The 14,113-nt window shown below is 40.0% G+C and overlaps 1 protein-coding gene and 1 long non-coding RNA gene across 3 annotated transcripts in view; both read left to right on the top strand.

Annotated features, from left to right (window-relative positions):
- LOC309384912 overlaps positions 1-14,113 on the top strand; it is a 683,650-nt gene that overhangs the window by 334,260 nt on the left and 335,277 nt on the right. The gene's annotated exons all lie outside the window — the stretch shown is intronic.
- The window catches only part of PRPF40A (pre-mRNA processing factor 40 homolog A), a 38,774-nt gene that overhangs the window by 6,785 nt on the left and 17,876 nt on the right, over positions 1-14,113 (top strand). For both annotated transcript variants that reach the window (XM_081949282.1, XM_081949281.1), the window contains exons 4-8: positions 6,065-6,095; positions 7,438-7,460; positions 12,962-13,036; positions 13,124-13,234; positions 13,533-13,653. In XM_081949282.1, the coding sequence (XP_081805408.1) occupies positions 6,065-6,095; positions 7,438-7,460; positions 12,962-13,036; positions 13,124-13,234; positions 13,533-13,653 (361 nt within the window). The remainder of the gene's footprint in view (positions 1-6,064; positions 6,096-7,437; positions 7,461-12,961; positions 13,037-13,123; positions 13,235-13,532; positions 13,654-14,113) is intronic.

The raw sequence follows: 14,113 nt of genomic DNA, 5'->3' as shown, positions 1-14,113 counted from the left end.
TGTAACTATAAATATAAATCATAAATATATCATAAATATTTGAATTTAATTTAATTGTTTTATCACAAATGCAAACTAATAATTTCATTTTCCTCCTCATGCATCACCTTATGTTCTAGTGATGCTATAGTGGCGGGATGGTGAACCTATGGCACGTGTGCCACAGGTGGCACGCAGAGCCATATTTGGTGGCACGCCAAATTTTGCCAGCTGATTTTTTGCTCTTTCGGAGGTCATGGGGAGACCATTTTCTCCCTCTCCAGGCTTCAGGAAAGCCTCCAGAGGCTGGGGAGGGTGAAAAATGGCCCCAACTGGACGTTCGGAAATGATCCGTTTCGGGCTTCCGGAGGGCCAGGAGAGGCCATTTTACAACCACAATTGAGCTGAAAATTTCTGTTGCCAAGTGAGACATTTGTTAAGTGAGTTTTGTCCCATTTCTTACCACAGCTGTTAAGTGAATCACTGCAGTTAATAAACACGGTTGTTAAATAATCTGACTTCCTCATTGACTTTGCTTGTCAGAAGGTAGCAAAAGGTGATCACATGACCCTAGGACACTGCAATTGTCATAAATATGAGTTAATTGCCAATATGAGTTAGTTGAATTTTGATCACATGCTACACTGGTCATAAGTGTGAAAATGATCATAAGTCATTTTTGCAGTTTTATAACTGAAGGGTCACAAAAAAAACTTGTAAGTCAAGGTCTACCATGTTTCCCCAAAAATAAGACCTATCCTGAAAATAAGACCTAACTTTATTTTTGCACGTGTGCCCAATATTTTTTTTATTATTTTTATTTATTTATTTTTATTGAATTTATATTGCCGTCTATTCGCCCATGGAGACTCATATAAGGCCTACCCCCTAAAATAAGCCCTAGTTAAGACCCTGCCCACTCCGTTGCAAATGGTTGTACGACTTGGGGCAAGGTGCACAGGTAAAAACCAAGCTAGGGCAGGGATAGGGGGTGGAACTGCCCCACATGTCCTGCACCCGCTTACCTTAGAACAGTTGCAGCCAGACCTCCCACACCCTGACACCTACTTCGCTTTGCCTGCCCACTTCTGTGCCCACTTGCTGCCACTTCCACACATCCCCCGCGGCCTGTTTCGCCATCAGAAGCCTTCAGGAATGGCCTCTGCAGCTGAGAAACGAACTCTGAATTGACACACGCAGTGCCCCCCGGCCTCCATTTTGCCATCAGAGGTCTTCGGAAAGGACCAGAGAAGAAGTGGGCTACTGCTGGGTGGGGCTATTGGTGCTGCTGCCGTGACGTGAGTCAATGGAAAAGACATCCCCCCCAAAATAAGACCTACTGCCTCTTGGTGGCAAAAAAATATATGACTGGGTCTTATTTTCGGGGAAACACAGTACCTGTACCTAGATTGCAAATAGGAGGCAGGAACAAGCATTCTCTTTGTTATTTAAGTTCTCCGGGTGCCGTCCGCCAAACAGTGTCGGGGGGCGACACCCAGGAGCAGAGCCTTCTCTGTGATGGGCCCAGCCCTGTGGAATGACCTCCCCCGTGACATCAGGATTATTTCCGATCTTCGCTCCTTCTGTGTACAGTTGAAGACCCACCTCTTTCAATTATCTGGCCTGGCTCAACCGTAATTTTTCATATTCCTCCTGACTGTCTTTTTTAAATTTTAAATTTTTATTGTATATTGGGTTTTTATTATTGGGGTATGTTAATGGTTTTAATTGTCTAAATGTTGTAATCTATTACCTCCTCCGTGCATGTATGTCTTTGTATATATGTATGTTTATATATGTCCTAGTGTACGCCGCCCCGAGTCCTGCCTGGAAAGGGAGCGGCTAATAAATTCAAATTTATTATTTATTATTATTATTATGTCCCAACCTCTGCTTTATAGGTACACATGAAAAATGTAAAATAGATTATTTTGTTTTACTAGAATGGCTAGTTTAGCTTTAATAGTTATCTGTTGTGTAATATTAACTTGTCTCAATACCTGATGATTTAATAGTAGATCTAGATTTCCCTGATAGTCTCTCATTGAAGTATTAACCAAAGCAAACTCTAAACTCGAGGTTAACAATCTCAAAACCAAATTGATGCCAAATTCATGGTGTGAACAGAGATTGAAATTGGGCATGGAGTGTTTAGGTTTAGGTTTATTTGGATTTATATGCCGCCCTTCTCCAAAAGGACTCAGGGCGGCGTACAACATTAAAAACACACATCACAAAAGTTAAAAAAAGATTAAACCCATTTCCAAAAAGACCAAACCGATTTTTTTAAAAAAAAACAATACATTTAAAATAAATTAACATTAACAGGCCAGGCCGGCTTGCTGGAAAAGCCAACTTTTTAGGGCGCGTCGGAAGGACCGGAGGTCAGGGATTATGCGGAGCTCCAGGGGCAGCTCATTCCAGAGTGGCAAATAAGTGAAAAAAATTATAGATAATATTTGTAGGATTTACTTCCCAATTATTCTGCATTACAATCTTTTTTCTTTGACTTAATCAGTATTTTAGATTGTTACTCTATGTTGTCTGATAGTTCACACAACATTTCTGTTGCAAGATGTTTCTCTTTTTAGGGTTCAGGGGTTTATTTTACCTATTCTCTTTATATTGTCTCTTTACATTGTGTTATTTACATATTTTTGCTATTTGCCCGATCGTGATTAATAATCTTGATTTCACATGGCTAATAAATACACTACAGTATATTTTCTGTACTAGATAATGAGAAAGGAAAATCCCTCTTTTACAGACAGTAAAAAAAATACAGTGAACAAGTGAAGAGGAATCAAAGCGTTTCCTATAGAATCTTTGCCTCGTTTCCACCAGCTTATCCAATTTAAACATCCTAGAAAAGAATCAAAACTGAATTACTTACATTTTCTCCCTATATGCTTCCTCAATTGCTTTTCATTTTTTTGACAGTAGCCTGTGATTTTGTTCAGACATGCAAGCATTTCTTTTCTTTCTTTTGGTCTCCATTTTCAGTTAATTATGAAATAATGCTAATTCTCTACAAACAGCATTACAAAAATCTATGCATTTTGTGTTCTATACAGTAAAATGTACATTATTCTCCTGTAATTTTTTAAAATAATTTTGACCTCTTTCATCTTTAATATCTTAATTGTCTTTTTCAAAAGCTGATTTTTTATCTGAGGCAGGATATAAATCAAAATAGTATCTCTCATCACTAAGACTCATCCCCTCCCATCTCCATTTCTAGTGATTTTGCAAGTTCTTCAAATCAGCTTTCTGGGAGTGGCTTTGTCATTACTCTTGTTCTGAAACAACTGCATTAGTTTTTGGTCAAAATTGAAAGCATTACTGTTAAAATTTAAAAACTTAGGAAAGTCATCTCAGATTATTAAGATGGAGATACAATATATTGTTTTCTATATATGTGGTGGTACTTATTTTATATAGTATTCTTAGTATACTAAGTATACTATAGTATACATGCTAACTAAAACTGTCTATATAAATGATATTTGAGGATGTTTAATTGATGATTGAGAGAAATAGATAATTGCTAAGAGAAAGTAGTAATTTATTATATATGCAGTAAATGCTGCCCAACTTCTACCAAGTCTGGGTGGATTACAAGTTGACTGAAACTTTAAACTAAGAAAAAAAAAGAGATTTAAAAAAGAGTAAAATTGACAGGATGACAAAGCCAGATGAGACCAAAAGAAAACAACCCACATAGTCTGAAGGAAGCTTCAGTCACCATTGTCAAGTCTTCAAGACCCTTCAAATATCAGCAAGTGGTTTTGGATCTTAGGGAGCCTCATTCTAGATGGCAGATGGTCCTTTAGAGAAGGTGTACTTACAGTGTCCTAATAAATGGCATTGCTTAGTCAAAGGAACCCTCAAGCAACTGAGCCTCATGCCATGTAGGGCTTTATAGGTAATAGCTACATTTTGAATCAAATAATGCATTCTGGACCAGAGGAAACTTTCAGGTGGTCTTCAAGGGTTTCCATATAGAGCGCACTAATCTTGCATGATTGTACACAAAACACATTCCTAAGATCCAAACATGCGGAATCCGTATGAAATGGTAGTGACTGTTTACTTCCCCAAAATAAATAATACTTAACATGTATTTTTTTTAAAAAAATAGTCTCCTTTGAGCTGAGCTAAGCTGGTGACTATTGACCAATGATAATAAACCTTTTAGAGATTGAGTGCCCAAACTCCAATCGAAAACCCACTTATTTATCGCAAAGTGCCAACACTGCAATTTAACCTGAATACTGAGGTTTTACTACCTAAAATAATGATAAACAAGGCAGAGTTCAACTAATTGTTCCAAGAAAAACGTGATTATGCCCCTTCATAGTTTTTTCTGCTTTGAAATATTACGTTTAGCAACAATAAAAAAGGAAAACTTTTGTAATATCATTTCGTGGTTTTTCTCTTCATTTTCTTATCCCAATTTTCTCTGTATATTTTTACTTTACTTTAAAATAAAATAGTTTTAATTTCTATTATTGAAAGAGACATTGCCTTCCTCATAACTAAATACCCATCAATTATTTATCTGGAAGAAAACAGTATCGCCATAAAATGTCCTGTCTGGGACAGAAGAAGGCACAGTCTGAGCCTAGATACCTTTGGTTACAAGGCAAAAAATCCAATTACCTTTGCACAGGAAATTCAAAACAAGAAATGGGGGAGGGCAAAGTTATTGGTACATGGCCAGTATCTTGCAGGAAAAGACAAGGTTAGGGATGCTTTGAATCCAGTGCATGGAGCCCAGATAGCTTTTTTTGGTTCTGCTTCTTTGTCTGATGAGTGGTTCCAATAAAGAAATATGCTTATTCTCTCCCCCACCCCCACCCCATTCCTTTCTCTAACTACTCTGCAAATACTACGATGGTCTAGGGCTGAAAAGTATAACAAAGGTAGTTATCAAGTTATCACTTTGCTTCTCTGTCCTACACTCCGCCACCACCGCAGCTGCTGCTTGTTTAGTGGGGGTGGCCTCATTTTGTTTTTTGTCCACCGCGATCCGTGAGGGAAAGAAAGACAGAGGAACAGCCACACATGGCTGGGCACGCTTGGTGGCAGGAGGAGGTGCGGCACAACGGGGCTGTTTTGTTCATTGCTGATGGAGCCACTGACCGACCCGATCAAATCTGATGTAGGGGAGATTGCAGGGTTAGTTTGGCTAGGCAAATCCCCCCCCCCCCCCGCTATCAAAGTGGATCCTGGCTGCTGCGCTGCAATGTAGAAACGGGAAATGGAGCAGGAGAAGAGAATTGATGATAATGATGGCAAGAAACGCGACGGAGAAATGCAATGGAACTTGGCTGGGGCGATGGCGCATGTGCCCAGAGAGGCCTCTGAGTGCCACCTCTGGCACGTGTGCTATAGGTTTGCCATCACTGCTATAGACATACCAGTGTAATTTCCTTACACAATGCAGGTAGTCCTCGCTTAAAGGTCATTCATTTAGCAAACTTAAAAGTTAATAGTGGTCCTGCAAATACTGGCTTACAACCAGTCCTCGCACTTAAGAACTGTCTAAGTGCCCCACAGTCATGTGATCATAATTTGAGAGCTTGGCAATTGCTCCATATTTATGATGATCACAGTTTCCTGCAGATTGCCATTTACAACCATCCCAGCCAGCTTCTGTAAAGCAAAGTCAACTTAGAAGCAGGAAATAAGTTGCAAATTATGGAAAATTTTGTCAAACTGGGTTCAGTTGCATTCTGCCTACTTAATAATTACACCACTCAACAACAATTTTTTTTGGTCCCTATTGGTTATATGTTGAGGTCTGTCCGTAGTTTTCTTCTTTCCTAGCCAATATTGTCTGGTTTTGAAAAACAAGTTTGGATCTGATTAGTACTTGGACAGGAAATAACCAGAAAATACAAGCACAAAAGACTGGAATGGAAAGTTTTTTTTAAAATGGCGATATGTATGTATGTATGTATGTATGACTGTATGTATGTATGTATGTATGTGTTGTCATCTCAAATTGGACTGAGATACCCTTTTGTCTACGGCATGAAATATATATATATATATATATAATTTTTTGGTTTTTTTACAGCCAGGAGTGAACAGCATGGATTCACAAATTGGTATGTATGAATAATCAATTATTTGTTAAGTAATTTAGACTGTTATAAGAAATATTATTTTTCTAATTAAAAATAAATTTAGCAATTAATTTAATTATCAAAAGAAAATTTGAAAATGCCTGTTTTTATAATGGAACAAACAAACTTTATGGCCTTTAGACTTATTTATTTTTTAAAAGAAAAATACAAGAGAAAATGCTAACAATTGTTAGGGGAAATAATTCTAACAAAATAGTAGTCAGGATTGTGTCATCCCATCAGCTATATTTTTATTTATTTATTCAATCATCATACTGCTATACTACCTGTCTCACCTGAGTGACTGAGTGGTTATATTAAATCATGTCACAAAATATCAAAGCATTAGTAAGAATTTATTTGTACCCTCCCTGTACTCAGAAGCCTCTTGTACATCCCTTTGCACCTTTCCCAGCCAGAACTTCTCATGTATCTCCTGGCATCTTTGCCATCCTGCATACCTGACCCAAATAGTTCCTTTTGCACACCCCTTCATACTTTTCCTGATCTTCTTGCATGCCTGCGCCATCCTCTCATGCATCCTCTCATGCATCCTCTCCTGTGACCCTCTTGCTCCTTCCCCCACCAAGCAGCAGCCACTTACCTGCCTGTGGGCCTAGGACTTTCTGCTGACCTTTCCACGGACTTTGGTTGTATTGGTTAATTGCTTAATAAACATGGGATTCTGTTAACATCAACTGGGGCTGCAGGGATTGCCTTCGCTAAGCAATATGTCCACGCTTTATGGTTATATTGCTTAGCAATGGAAATTCCAGTCCCAATTGCTATCGTAAGTTGAGGATTCTCTGTATTATCTTTTGAATAAACCATAATTTTGGCTAAACAATAAAAAGATATTTGTAGAGCACACTGGGTGAATTCACGCAATATGCAAAAGTGAATCCAACCAACCCAGCTAACTTTGCATACTATATGAATCTAATCAGTGCTCTGGAAGAGAAGTACTTGGAATATTGGCATGAAAAATGCTTTCTAGGAAATTAGGTAGTTAAAATGTGATTTGGCTGATTGCATGTAACCCATAACTAACATCTGAACACCTATGATCTGCCTTTTTATTTTTTATTATTTCTGCCTTTCTTTTTAAGTATAAATTGTATTAATTAAATGTGGCCTCTGCCAAAATGTACATCCATGACATTTTGCCTGAAATAGTTCCTGGCAAGTAAGCTGTTAAATATAGGACTTGTGTGCCAATTTATTTTAATAAACTTTAAAGCTTTTTTGAATCACATTAAGTAAATCAGGAAGGGTTTGTTTTAGTATTTCCATAACATTGGTTTCTCAATTTTTTTCTGCATAGGTTTAGCTCCCCCTGGAACTCAGGTAAGAAAGGACATTTCTAGCCAGTTTCCCTGCTGTCTTTCTCCCTCTTATATTAAAGCAAGCACTTTGTTGAGTACTTAACTTTGCCAAAGTCTTAGAACACTCATACTTAGTTATAAGGTTTGAATAGGATAAGTAATGCAGGTAAAGTAACAGTAACTTGGCTTCAGAACTCATAATTTGTACCATATACCGTGTTTCCCCGAAAATACGACATGTCCTGCTAATAAGCCCACGCCTGGTTTTTGCCTGGTTTTTGAGGTGGGTGTAAATATACGCCCTTCCCCGAAAATAAGCCCAAGTGAAAGGGTGCCATGGCAAGTACAGAAGGAAGCCCTTCCCTTCCCTAGTCACCTCAGCGCTTCTCGGCTCCTTAATCGGATCAGTTGAGCTGATCCGGCTTCCATTCAAAAAACAGCTGATTTGCGGGTGCTGCTCAGGCCGTGGCCTCCGGCAGGTGCGGCTGCCTTTGCCATCGATTACGGCCACAAAAGCAGCAGGAGGCCAAGTGATGCACCCCACGCGCCTCGCCCCGGCCTTCTGAAGGATACTGTAGCAGCAGCTATCCACAATTTTTTAAATCATTATTTCGTCCCGACCCACGTGGCCCAGTGAGCCACGTGGATCGGGACAAAATAAGGGTAAAAAAATTGTGGATAGCTGCTGCTACAGTACCCTTCAGAAGGCCGGCTTGAGTCTCCTGCTGCAAAAGTGGCTCCGCCCGAGACTGCTTTTGGGAGAGGAGGCAAAGGGGAAGCAATCAGCTTCATCTCGCCCTTGCCCTCAACCCCCCCTTCGGCTGAGCTCAAGCAGAGAAGTGGCCCGCAGGTTTCAGGAGCAAAGTTGAGGCTGACAGGAGTCAGGGCAGGGGGGAAAGTCCAGTGCTGCCCCAGCGCTCTTCTTTCCTTGGAAACGGAATCTTGGGAGTGGGAAACGGCATTCCCAGGAAGGGTGGGTATGTTGGTATGTGTATAAAAAACACAAAGCGAGGGAGCCAACAGCCGCGGATTAAGGAGCTTTGTGAAACGTTACGTCTACACTCAAAGTTTGGCAAGGAAGGGAGAAGAGATACTTCCCTCTCTTGGCAGTGTTTTGCTTGAAAATATATGAGAATCCGCCAAAGAGAAGGAAGAATGAGACCTGCGAGGAGATACTGCTGCCTGCAGAAGCACAGACAGAGCGAATTTCATTGAAGACTTCTCCGGCCAGCCCACAAGACTATCTGAAGGGGGAGGGGGAGGAGATTTCCTGCATGTTGGCAGCAGCGTCTTCTCACAAGGCTTCTTCTGACATCCCCAGTTGTATGGATTTCCATGCCTTCCTTTATGGGATGTTGCTTCGCCCCTGGAACATCGGGAGAAGCCCTGTGAGGAGACGCCACTGCCAATGTGCAGGAAATCCCCCCCCCCCCGCAGATCATCCTTTAAAAACGTAGTTTCACCAGGATGAAGAGGTGGCTGGAGGCGGCGTTTGCATCGGGTTGGGCTTTCTTTGCAAGGCGGACAATCTGGGGAGCAAGAGATTTAGGAAGCCTGGGCTGGCGTGTGTCCGTTTCTCCAGTGAAGCATCTGATTCATCCCCAGGGGTGAACGTTTCACCCTTCGTCATCTCTCTGCCCTGGCTTGGAAGCTGCAGAGGAAGCCTGCTATGCCCGGGGAGGGGAGGGAGAAGTGACAGCAAGAGGAGCACATCTCGCTCCACACCTCTCGCTTCTCCCCCACCCCACCTGCCACCCGTCTCGCTAAAAAGATGGTGGGGAAAGGAAGCAGCCTAGATTCTGTTAGCATTGGGGCGGGGTGGGAGGAGTTGGGCTGCGAGACATGCGTCCTGCCCGAGATTTGCAGCTCCGTCGTGTTCCTTGCTGTTTTGTCCAGGAAAGTTGAACTCGCGAGATTTTTTTTTACAGGGTGCTTCCCTGGACAAAACAGCGAGAAACACGACGGAGCTGCAAGTCTTGGGTAGGACGCGTATGTCGCAGCCCAACTCCTCCCACCCCGCCCCAATGCTAACAGAATCCAGGCTGCTTGCCTTCCCCACCGTCTCTTTAGCGAGAGGGGTGGCAGGTGGGGTGGAGGAGAAGTGAGAGGTGTGGAGCGAGACCTGCCTTCTCTTGTCGTCTCTTCTCCCCCCCTTGCCGGGCATGGCAGGCTTCCTCTGCAGCTTCCAAGCCGGGGCAGAGAGGAGGCAAAACGCTCACCCCTGGGGATGAATCAGACGCTTGACTGGAGAAACGGCCCCACGCCAGCCCCGGCTTCCTAACTCTCTCACTCCCCAGATTGTCCCCCTCGCAAAGAAAGCCCAGCCCGACGCGGGGCGGTAACAGGACACATCAGAGCAGTGCCGGCCACTCGCTCGGCTGGCGCAAATAAGACCCCCACCCCACCCACCCCCGATAATAAACCCAAGGCCATATTTCGTGGGTCAAAATAAAATAAGCCCCTGGCGTATTTTCGGGGAAACACGGTACATACAGTTACCACTTACGCAATTTTGAACTAGATATTATATTTGTGTGCATTCATTTCAGAGGGGGGTTCCTACTGGTTCGCACCAGTTCAGGGGGACAGGTAGTGGTAATTTGGCCTTGGTCGCAGAACCAGCAGTGACCCAGGCCGGCCATGCCCCTGAACCGATTCCCCGGTTGCCACTACCGTTGCCAGCATGTTTTTTAGTAGTTTTTCACATTCTTCACGCATGCGCAGAACAATTTACAGGGAACTGTGGGAAGCGCGCGCAAAGCGAACCTGTACCAATGCAAGTAGGAACCCACCTCTGATTCATTTTATTCAAAACTTTACATTAAATTACATTTAAAATATAGTAAACATTTTCCCTTGATGGGATTCATTCAAAAAAGCTTAATTATGGCAGGATCATGCCTGATATTTCAGCTAGTTCTGATTTGTTACATCCAAACCAGGACAAACTATTAAATAATGATAATATGGAATATTAATGAACCACTGTTAAAAGCTAGCCATACTTCTTAATAATAATAATAAATAATAAATTTGGATTTATTAGCCGCTCCCTTTCCGGACAGGACTCGGGGCGGCGTACACCAAGACATATATAAACATACATATATACAAAGACATACATGCACGGAGGAGGTAATAGATTAAAACATTAAGACAAATTAAAACCATTAACAAATAAAAAATCCAATATACAATAAAAATTTAAAATTTAAAAAAGACAGTCAGGAGGAATATGAAAAGATTACGGTTGAGCCAGGCCGGATGATTGAAAGAGGTGGGTCTTCAACTGTACACGGAAGGAGCGGAGATCGGAAATAATCCTGATGTCACGGGGGAGGTCATTCCACAGGGCTGGGCCCATCACAGAGAAGGCTCTGCTCCTGGATGTCGCCCCCCGACACTGTTTGGCGGACGGCACCCGGAGAAGTCCCTCTCTGTGTGAGCGAATTGGTCGTAGGGATGTGTGGGGCAGGATGCGATCCTGCATGTAACTAGGTCCTATGCCATGAAGCGCTTTAAAGATCGTAATCAAAACCTTGAAACTAAGGAAACCTATAGGATGTTCAAAATCTACATGTTATCAGGTGTTATGTTAAAATGCAAACCCTCCTGTATATGTATACAAATTGGGCAGGGCTTGGATCCCAATGCCATGCCTGCTATTTTATAGATTTTGAGCCTTTCCCCCAATATGTAGATAACCCTCTCCTTAAGTAATTGTACTTTGTTGTTGTATATTTTATTAATTTTTTATGCCACATGTCTCCCAGAGACCCTTGTCATAAGAACAGAATGAAATGCTTCTTAATCTGTTGTAACTATTCTGGAACAAGAATGAGAAGCAAGAATTGTGACTGAATTAAGCTGCAATTCCTCAGTTTACAAGTTCCCCAATAGCTAATATAGTAATGATTAGGAATTACTTCTCAGAGCATGTAAGAACATAGTATATGTAACTCCAGTTGGGGTATATGAATATATCAGAAAATGTTTTCATAATGCAAATGTGCACAGAGACACAATTTTTAAGTTATAAAATGTTTTTGTTTCTTATTGAATCCTTAAGAATTTTCAGGGATACAGTAATCTTCAACTTGTGACCAAAGTTGGGACCGGAATTGTGGTTGCTAAGCAGTGCAATCCTTAATAAGTCATCATGTGGCTGGATGCCATTTTATAACCAGTTTACTGTAGTCATTGGGTGAATCTTGGTCATTAAGTGACTCACGTGCTTAAGCGAATCCAGCTTCCCCAATTAACTTTGCTTGTCAGAAGCAAACTGAGAAAACCATTAATCATGATTAGGTGAATGCAGAATGTTGCAATCCTTATTATTGCCAGTTGCCAAATACTGAAACTGCACTCAAAAGACTGCAGGGATGCTGCAGCAGTTATGACTTTCAGGACAGGTTGTAAGTCACTTATTCCAAGGCCATTATAACTTAGAACTATCATTAAACAAATGGTCATAAGTCAAGAATGCTACCTGTAACCATTTTCATAAGCAATCCCTATAGGCTCCACTTTCCACACAGGGAAAGTATATAAAAGTGTCCCTACAGTGAGTTTTGAATCCTTGTAATCATATTATGTTGATGAATTTTCTTGGCTTTATTGTAGAAGTGATTTTTCATTATCATCGTCTTGGATGTATTTTTCAACTTTATTTCCCTTATGATGCTGTTAAGGTTTCTGACATCAGAATTGATTAGGTGCTGCCCCCTGCTGTAAATGAGTGTGCCTTATAGAAAGGCTTTGAAAAGGACAGCAAGTACTATCTTGAAATCTCAAATTTCATGTCCTCGCATCTGAAAAGTATTCATCTTTAGTATAAATTTATTTTTCCATGTCTCCATTACTTTTTTTTAGTTTTTTAAATTTCAGACATAGCTATTTGCATATAGTTATGCAATCACCTGTTATAAAATAATTAAGATCCTATTCTGTTCACTTCTCCATTACTATCAGCACATTTGAGACTTAGGTTTGATCATTGCAATCAGTTATTTCATTTCTATATAATGCAGATTTATTTTTTTTAAAACACATTAATGAAGCTAAGCTATTCTGGTAAGCATCATTACATTTAATGGAAGCAGGAGTTTCCTATTCACCATTGTTGTACTTTTCATTTCTGAATAACTGCCATTTTGTAGATTGGGTTATAGATTTGAATCAGAAACAAGATGGATCATAAAAATATGATTAGCATGTAATAAACAAGCATGCATCACTCTTGATTACATCCCTAGCATTTAGAATCTATCAAGAGAACCAGATAATGAACTTTTCATTGGGACTATTTAAAAGCATTGTATAACACCGAAAGAAATACATTGGTTTATAGTGACATTATTTTTTGTTAATATCTAATAAAGGCTTAAAGAGCTATGTGATCAAAACCTTTGCTTTCTAAAGTACAGAAATAAAATTAAGGAACAAGGTTATTCCTTTTATCTCTTGAATAAAAACAAACTGTATTTCACTGGATTAAATTTAATTCGTATTTTCTTTATTTAGCCTACACCTCCAGTTTGTGCAGTGCAACAAGCCACTCCAACCAATAACTCTACTAATGAAGAGCCCTCAAAACAGGTGTCATGTTTTTCTCTTAATAGCTTTGTTATGCTCTATCTTAAAATCCCAAGACAAATTTTCTATAGAATGTTCTACTTTCTTTAGAAATCTACGTGGTCAGAGCATAAATCACCAGATGGGAGAACATACTATTACAATACTGAGACGAAGCAGTCTACCTGGGAGAAGCCAGATGATCTTAAAACCCCTGCAGAGGTAAAAGAAGCAATTGAGCATGTAATTATCTAACTATCCATGTCTCACTGAATGAAAAAGAAATATTTACTATTAAGAAAAATGTTCCTTTCAATGTTCATTTTTAATATCCTTGTCTTCATATTAATGCTGCACTAGGCAGAGTATGTCCAAAGAGTTTCATTTCATAAAATGAATTGTGTGCAACTTGTATCTTTGCAATTTTGCATCTTCTTCCAAAGATTCTAAAAGCATTTTACTACATTCATTTCTGTATTATAGAATGGCTTCAGATATTGTGTTGTTTCCCCTTCCTTAGCAATTGTTGTCAAAATGCCCATGGAAAGAATACAAATCTGATTCTGGAAAGCCTTATTACTACAACTCTCAAACAAAAGAATCACGTTGGGCAAAACCCAAAGAACTTGAAGATCTTGAAGGTAATTATGATGCTTTATCTTCAACATAAGTTACTTTATAGATAGTGGCAATTCCAGTTAGTGACGGTAGGACATTCAGACCATATTATAAAATAATCTAAGATATTTAAAATGTTTTAGTTAGAAGAATAATTGGATAAATTATTGTTGACAAAAGGTAAAAGGATACAGTCACCCTCAATAACTATAGAGGAAAAACTGTTGCACAGAACCAGCAGCAATTCTCAGACAACAATACTAAAGGATCTTAGGCAGTGATCTGTCTTTAGCATTTGGGACTGGAATTGGTAGGAAGTTCCAAAATTGTACCCAAATGATTAGTGATTTATACTAGTGCATAATGTTCAATAAGAATTTGGTAAACATTAATACAAACTAAACTTGGAAAAAGAGAAAGGAATAGAAAAATAATGAAAAGTACAGAAAAGAAAAGAAAGGATATAATGAAGAAAAAGAAAAG

Source organism: Natrix helvetica (assembly GCF_964273705.1).
Source record: "Natrix helvetica genome assembly, chromosome: 1".
NCBI classification, from domain to species: Eukaryota; Metazoa; Chordata; class Lepidosauria; order Squamata; family Natricidae; genus Natrix; species Natrix helvetica.
The sequence above is the reverse complement of the archived record's forward strand: the minus strand, read 5'-3'. Positions and strand labels throughout refer to the sequence as shown.